Genomic DNA, 8,230 nt, shown 5'->3' on the forward strand with positions numbered 1-8,230 from the left:
CCTCAGACTGAAATAAACATCAGGTGTGCCTGGAGAGAGTGAGACCTGTTGTACGGTAATCCCTAATGCAAAAGAAAACTAATGTTAATTGTACTCGGTTTTTTTAAAGAAAGAGCAAATATTTCAGTTTGTGAGATATTTTTAGTAGAATTGGTCTGCTTGTTAATATTCAACAAGTTTAATAAATATTTAATATACATCTAATAAGGTGACTGTTTGAACATTTACTTCACAGTTCTGTCAATGCTCTCCTAATATATTGCCCTGCCTGGAGAGGGAAAAAAAACTGCCAACAATTCCTTTTGTTTACCTCTGTCTTCCTCTCTGAACCCTAGGTTCATTTTTAACTTACCTAGAAGTAACTATTCTTTCAATAATGGAATAAAGCAAAATGAAATAACCAAAAATCACTCATTGATAATATTTTATTTATTTAAAGTCCTTAACTGGAAATTATAAAAAAAAAATTAAAAGGAGAGGGGGAAAAACATACTCCATGGCTTATATTGTCATTTAAAAAAACCAAAAGAATCAAAACATTTTTTTCAATTACAATCACATTTATTATAAAATTAAGATTTTTATTTTCTTTAAAATGGTGTGTCATTTTAAAACCGTTTATTTAAAGCACTTTCAAGCTGTCAAGAAAGAAAGTATAAACCGTGCAAATAAATTAAGAATACCGTGAAGGCAAACGGGGAAAAAAATCAAAAAGGGGGAGGGGAAAAACCCGTCTGGCTATGCTAAAACATCATGTAAAAACTGTAGAAAGTGCATTAACACTGGATGAACGTGCTAACAACGGTAGAATTAAGCGGCCTCAAAAAATTTGGGAGGGCGGTGGCAACCGTGATTTGGGAATGGACTAATCTGATGAAAGCAGCCCAGGGAGCCACCTCCCAGTCCAGAATATTCTTCAGCGCAGGGCTGGAACAATAATAGCCACAGAGTTCTGGAACCCACGCGCGGTTAGGGGGCGGCGGGGGTGGGTGGAGAGACTGAGATTAAATAACCGGGTCATCCACGTGGCCAAGAGAGTTCCTGATGCTGAAGGAGACTCCTCAGTAACAGCTTGTGGGAAGAGGGGTTGAAATAACAGTAACATGCCTTAAAAGGCTGTGACCTGTAAGGCTCTATATCCTATCCCCATCCCAAGGAAGTTTGGAGACGCGGGAGACCCTTTCGCTATGCCACTTGCCATCTGTGCTCTGCTCCTTTACGAGGCAGGGGGGTTCAGGACCTGGCCCTTGATCAGGTGCCTGTGACTGTCACCCGCGCTTCCCTGGGGCCACCCCGAACCGTTCAGACACAGCATGTGTGTGGCAGACGATGGAGCGGGGGGGGCGGGGCGGGGCGGGGCGGGGGGGCGGCAGACTTCTGCCACGGAGTCCAGCAGTGCGTGAAACAATCGCCCTTTCCCCAAGTCTCAAAATGGGAGGCGAGTTCTCGCTCTTTGCGCGGCATCCCTCAAAGGTTCGCGCTCCTAATCTAATGTCAACTCTCCACCCGGTTGTTTGCCGGGAAGAGCCACACGCAGGCCAGGAGGTCCGGGCTCAACTTCGACCTACTGAATCCACCTCAGGGGTGGGAAAACCCGCACAACGCAGAGGCCTCCCAGAAGCCACCAACGCTCGGAGGAGACAGGCCCGGCTGCCTGGGTCGAGCCTTGACTCTCTCAAGCAGAGGCCTCCCTTTCCCCGGTGAAAATATCCCCCCCCCCCCGCTTTGTGGTGAGATGGCTTCAAAGAAGAAAAGGCGGGGAAATTCAACCAATGAGGAGTTCCAAAATGGAAGCCTTGCTCGCTTTGTACAGTGGTCATGGGCTGGGAAGGCAAGGCCGGTATATACAGTGGTTGTATATGTGGGCGGGGCTGGGATTTGCTGGACTTGTCAGGCCGAAACAGGAGAAACGGGACGCACTGGCGCACATTATCCGAACAACCACGATAATAAAGTAACAGTCCTTTCTTTCGCTTATTATCCGTTTGCCTTTCTGTTTTCCCTCGCACGGATCGCACGCTGGGGCGGAGGGGGGCGGAGGCAAGCGAACAGTCAGTTTGGGCAGAGATCTAAGGAGAGAGAGACAGAGACAAGAGCGGGAGGGAAGATTCCGCTCGCTTGACCCTCCAGTCCCACCCGGCCGGCTAAGAGGTGTTGAGCACTGGTCTGGAATACACACCTTGGTAATAGGAGGGCTCCAGGGCCGAGGGCTCAATGGCTCCCCTCCCGCCCATGGTGGCGCTGCTGAGAGGCAACCCGCCAGGCAGTCCGGCCCCGTAGGAGGAATATTGCAGCGCTTGCTCGTAGGCTTTGAAGTCCAGCTTGTGCTGCTGTTCGGAGGAGGACATGAGGTTGTTGATGGAGAAGGGGTGGTTGAAAGAATAGTGGGGGTCGCCCTTGAGATGCAGCTGCGGCTCATGGGGTCCCAGCGCGTGGCCAGGGTGACTCAAGGGAGCCAAGGCGGGCCCGCTAGGGACGGAGGCCGCCGCCGCCGCGGCCACGGAGGACTTCAACTCGGCTCCGTTCCCATTTTGGTCCAGGGCTTGCGGGCTGCCGGCGCTGGGGTTGGACGGGGCGGCCTCCAGCGGCCCTCCTTTGGCTTGGCCTCGGTGCAAGGGCGAGCCGGCGCCGCCTGGGTCTTTCCTTCCCTCGCCTCCCCCTGGTCCACCCTTGGCCCCGGGTTGCTTTTCGCACTTGAAGCGCTTCTGGCGCCGGAGGTAGCAGCCGTTCTCGAACATGTTGCCCGAGTCCGGGTGCAGCGTCCAGTAGGAGCCTTTGCCGGGCTTATCCGGCGAGCGGGCGACCTTGACGAAGCAGTCGTTGAAGGAGAGCGAGTGGCGGATGGAGTTCTGCCAGCGCTGCTGGTTCTGGCGGTAGTAAGGGAAGAGGTCCATGATCCACTGGTAGATCTCGCTCAGTGTCAGCATCTTGCTGGGCGCCTGCTGGATGGCCATAGTGATGAGCGAGATGTATGAGTAGGGCGGCTTGGCGTGCGGGTAGCTGCGCTTGAAGCTCTTGGCGTCACGGCCGCGGCTGAGGTTGGAGGGCGCATATCCCATGGGGCTCACGCAGGGCCCCATGGCCCCGTAGGCGCTCAGCCCGTTCAGCGGAGCCTGCGGGGCGCCCATCGCGTTCATGCCGCCGGGGCTCAGCGCCGACCCCATGGCCGACATGCTGTTCATGCTGGCTCCGGTTCCGCCCGGGCTCAGGCCGGCCCCCAGGCTCGGGTTGGCGTAGGACATGTTGAAGGAACCCGAAGTCATGTTGCCACTGGTGGTCATAGCATTCATGCTCATGTAAGTATTCATGGAATTCATGGAGCCCAGGCCGGAGTTCATGTTGCTCACGGGCACCGTCGAATAGGCCTGCGGAGGGAGCACAGGTTAAGCTGGATTTTCCGACCCCCGCCCTGCCATGCCATATGCACCCAGTTCCCAACACCGGAGGCTCTCATGGCTGGCCGCCGTGAATTCTCCTTGGAGAAGATGCTTGCAGGCAGCCAGCCAGCCTTCCCCCTTCATCCTGAAACTGCACAGAGAAAAGGTGAGCAAATCCAGGCTTCTGGACCCGGTGATTCCGCAGAAAGGGAATCCTTGTGCCTAGCTTTGTTTCCAAACTCTCCAAATGGATACTAGTTTCCGCACTATCAATTGCTAAAGAAAACTGGAGAGATGGCAGAAAACATACATGCATATTATCCACGGTAAGAAATGGCATGCATTTGAAATACATAGAACGACATTATGTAAATGATGATGATGTTGTTGTTTTGGCTGCACTAGCGGCGTTGCAATTGGGAACCGGTGGTACATATATTTATGCAGCATAGAGGGGTCACTTCACAGGCGTCGACAGGCCGCAGTTCCCTTTTCGGAAAGGAAGGCAGAGGCTTAATCGGGGCCAAATTTCCAGAGCGGGCGTCCTGTTCGCCCCTTGCACAAAACCACGCCTGTGACTTAAGGGTTTGGATTAAGCTCTCAGTTAAGGATCTGGAGGGATGTGGAGAACATCCGCCCTAAACCCCACGTTGGGAGTAGGCTGAAGCGAGGAACCCGCAAGGCGGAAATTTTCACCTGCCTTTTTGGCCGAACAGCAGCTCTCCCAGAATCCAGTTCACAAATCGGCAGCAGCCCCAAAGCCGCTTCCCACCTGCGTTTGGCCTGGTTGGAGGCCCACCCAGGTTTTTTTCCCCCAAAATCGAAGGAAAGTGAATCCAAACTAAGGTTCTCCCGAGCTGCTCAGCCTCTGGGGAGAGCGAGAGAGACCCCCTTCTCTCCGAGACGGCCACCTCCGACAGCTCCGCTCGCCGCAACAGACCCGGGGAAGGAAAAGGACGGAGCTCAAGCGGCCCAACCACAAAAGCTCCCAGCTCCGCACCGTCACCGAGGGCGCCCAGGAGAAGCCTAGGCCCTCACACCCGCGACGGCCTCCGAAGCCACGAGAGCGCCGCTTTTTCTCAGCCCCGCGTCCCCTGGCGACCCTCGGCTGGGCTGCCTCCAGCTTCTGCTCCGGCGGGGGGAAAACAACCTCGGCGACGTTGTTTGGAGCCGCTTTTCTCCCAGGGCCTTGGCTGGTCCCTGCCGGCCTGCTAAATCGGGAAGCTTTCCCTGGGAGGCAGAACGGCAATTTGGGGGTGGGGGACTGGGATGTCCAAAATCAAACAAATGATCCTGAAATTTATGGCCACGTCCTTCTCTTTTCCTTGCAGCCTCGAAGTCTCGACTAACTAAAAGAACGCTCCAGACGCCAAGTAACTTTTCGGCAGTCGCAGCTACTGCTCTGAGAAGACTAAAGAATAAAACTTGGAAAGGCTTAACCTTTTCCCTAAAAATCGAATTACTAAACCATTGATTTGTTTTATTAGCCGATGTTGAAAACTGTATAGGAAAGAGAATGCCTTATAAACTCGCCGCCTAATTAGCTTTGTAAATATCGACTATATTTGGGCTATTTCTGTGGGCTATTTTCTCCCACATTGTTATGATTATAGCTGTGTATTCGCGGAAATACGTTAAGAAATAGTGATATTTGAGAGGTAGGCTATGTCCACAACAGTGCTTGCATAGGCAGAAATGTCAGTGTAGGGAAAGGTACCCGCTATTTTCAAATTCTGGGAACCAAATCCAGCCTGGTAAATCAGAACTATCTACCAATAATTGGGGGAAAATGTCTTTATAAGCACATACATAGTTTCTTACGCCCCTTTTGGACTAAATACGGAAGTAATAGAAATATGCTAAATCCTTCTCGGTGCAAAAATACTTCCGTATAAAAGTAGAGCATTAAGTTTAGAATCGGTTCTGAGGCAGCAGATGAATTCTTGTTTGCCGATCCAAGACCCCATATTAGCCTAGGACGGTCGTTTATTTTCTCCCCCGCCCCACTGGAATACCGGCGAGGCGGGAAGACGCATCCATGGATTCTCGGTCTCTTTCTGCGCCCCCTTTGACCCCTGGCATTAAATGAGAAGCTCCTCTGGAAAGGGCGATGCAAACGCGTCTGTCTTACCAGGCGCCCACCGCCCGCATTTGCCGCGCAGCAGACCCGGATCGTAATTCCGGCAAGACCCCGCAAAGCAATCCCATTCCTGCACGATCTTCAGGCTATTTTACGTCTCATCTTGTTGCTTTCCTTTTCACTTTATCTGGCCACATTCCGCGGGTTGCAGCTTTTTTAGTTGTATGTTCTGTCTTTATTCACGGAAAAGGCTTCATTTATCCCTCCATTAGGGGTTCACAGGTTCCTCCACCCTTCGCCCGCTTTTGATCTTTTCTTTCAGTTCTTTGGAGCATATTGTAAAATAAGGAACGTGGCCATGAATGGACAATGAAAAGTTAGGCTCCTGGTTACGGAGTGGGATCGCATTCTCGACAGCGCCACCCGCCGGGCTCCGGGAGAATTGATTTCTGTTTTATTTTTAATCTCTCCGCTACCCCCCACCCCCCACCCCCAACTCCGTGGAAGAAGCGTGCGGCAAAGTACACACACAAATGATTATTTTGCCTAGCTGGAGAACAATACTGGCACAGGTGAGGGGTGGGAAGGGGACCAACGAAACATGAAACTGCTACCCAAGGGGGTTCGTGAGGACTGTCCCCACCCGCACGTACACAAATCAAGGCCCTAAATGGAGGGACTCTGGCGCGGTTGGGAGAAAGAGGAATTTAGAACTCTGGTGTGTTTCGACGCGTACTCCGAGGAGGTGATCAATAACGGCTTCCTCCCCCACCCCCATCGGCTCGATTGCCATTGATCTCCCCCACCCCGCATTTCCGCCGCCCCCTCCGTTGCCCCGTGGGACGGTTGGAAATTATGCTGATTTCTTCCCGGGCTTTGCAGCCAGCTGTAACACGGGAAAGCAGGTTTAGGCACCAGCAGGAACTCGCGCTTAGGCTTGACTCCCGGGAGTGGAAAGACCCTCTTTTTGGCGGAAGCCCTCCCGACCAGTTCCCGGATCTACCCCGGCCCCGCTCACCTCCTGAGTCTCCGCGTAGTAGCTGTTCCACTCGCTTGTTTCGTGCCCTTCCATTTTCACGGTCCCTAACATCCTGGAGCCAACGTGCCCGGCGTAACCATTCAGTCCCCTCTTGGCAAGCGAAAAGGAGGCCAGAAAACAGAGCCCCCCCGAGTCTAGCAGGAAGCCGGCCCCCGGGGAGGGCTCAGTCAAGCAGGGACGCTGGGTGGCGGCGAGCCACTCGAGAAAGTGAGGAAGTGCCGGCTGGGATGTGAGCGGAGTTGAGCTGAGGTGGATCTTACGTTGCACCAGCCGCCGCCGCCGCCGCTGCCGCCGCCAAAGCAGCGCCCACCTCCTTCTCCTCCTCCTCCTCTTCCTCCTCCTCCTCCTCTCCCCATTTGTCCGTCGCACAAAGACGTTCGCACCTACCAAGCCGCAGATGCACCTGCAAAGCAGGCAGTTCCACTCGGCTTGCAACTCCCCCGGGGCGTCTCTTTATTTGCAAAGCGGTGTAATTGGTTTATGCGGGACTGTGCGCGGAGGGGGGGGGGGCGGAGAGCGAGCACCGAGGAGGTAAAAAAGAATTGGGGCGGGCGGGGGAAGAAACAAATCCAGAGAAAAGGAGGGGGAGGCGGGGAGGAAGGAGGAGGACAAGCCTTTCGTTTTAACTCTCACCCGCCCCCCGCCGCCGCCGCTGGTGAGGGCGGGAGCAATTCCAGGGACAGGCGGCAGTCCTGTCTCTGTTCAAAGAGCAGACCGAGAAGGGGAGGCGCACGACCCTGCCTAGGAGCTGTCCTGTCGGCTCGGACGACTCTTCCCAGAAGAGGAGCAGGGCGGGTGGCTGCAGTTAAACCAAACCAAGAGCCCTGTGTCACCTGGACGACTTGCCGTTTAGTGTTAGGCACAGTTGGCTGCTCTGCTAGGCTGCTGTTCTTTACCAAAAGCGTTAGTCTTTCTCCGTTGCTCTTGAACTTGGCGGCAGTGGCTGCGGTCGGGGCAGCAGCAGCAGCAGCAAGCTGGGTGCCGAGCTCCCCCCACCCCACCGCACCCCACCCCAATGATGAACAAAAGAAACTGGAGGTCTTCTTCCTCTCCAAGCAAGAGAGGGCTTTGGGGCAGTGGTCTCTGGTCCCCCTTAGCAGAATTAAGCACCCCTTCCTTGCAAAGGGGAAAATCCAGACACTGAAATGAAACCTTACATGGATCGTGGTCCTACATTATAGCTCTCTCCCACCGTTCCCCCCGTCTCACATGCAGAAACATAATAAAATAAAATTAGTCCAATCTGCCGGAGAAAATTTGCCCAGAAAGAAAGTTGCAGCAGCCCTCCGCCCCCGGTTTGGGCATTATATCCCCCTGTCGGGCAGAAGTCCCGGCTGGATAAATGAATCACTACTGTGACGTTCAGCCAGTCCAGGCCCCGCGCATTGAGGTCTGAACGGTGGATCTCCTGGCCTGAAACCTCCGCTTGGCAGATGGCCCAGGTGAGTCATTCCGACCATTTTCATTGCTTTCTTCCACTGAGCGCAACCTCCCGCTCCAGCCCCGCGCCTTGCCTGGAAATCATCACCTTAGGAACCGCCTGGGCGAGTCAATAACAGGTGATCGCCACGGGAGATTTGGCGACTGAGCCACAAATGGCTACGGGTCACAAATCTTCGGCTGTCCTCTTGCCATTGCTTTAGACTAAGTGGCGATTTTCTCTTGCACATTTACTCCACTTGAACAACGCTGTTCTGCAAGGGCATCTCTGCTCTCCTGAAATCAGGCTACCAA

At 53.8% G+C, this 8,230-nt stretch overlaps 1 protein-coding gene across 2 annotated transcripts; it reads right to left on the reverse strand.

Annotated features, from left to right (window-relative positions):
• Positions 1-461: 461 nt before the first annotated feature.
• Positions 462-6,810, reverse strand: FOXA1 (forkhead box A1). 2 transcript variants are annotated; one of them, XM_063290065.1, is made up of 3 exons: positions 6,476-6,810; positions 2,180-3,365; positions 462-2,069 (listed from the first exon to the last, which is right to left on the reverse strand). In XM_063290065.1, exons 1-3 carry the CDS (start codon positions 6,545-6,547, stop codon positions 2,053-2,055), a joined length of 1,275 nt encoding a protein of 424 aa, XP_063146135.1. In that variant the 5' UTR covers positions 6,548-6,810; the 3' UTR covers positions 462-2,052. The 2 variants fall into 2 exon arrangements, with proteins under 2 accessions (XP_063146135.1, XP_063146134.1); XM_063290064.1 differs by having other exon boundaries at positions 462-3,365.
• Positions 6,811-8,230: the final 1,420 nt, after the last annotated feature.

This window comes from Candoia aspera, chromosome 1, assembly GCF_035149785.1.
Source record: "Candoia aspera isolate rCanAsp1 chromosome 1, rCanAsp1.hap2, whole genome shotgun sequence".
Taxonomy (NCBI): domain Eukaryota; kingdom Metazoa; phylum Chordata; class Lepidosauria; order Squamata; family Boidae; genus Candoia; species Candoia aspera.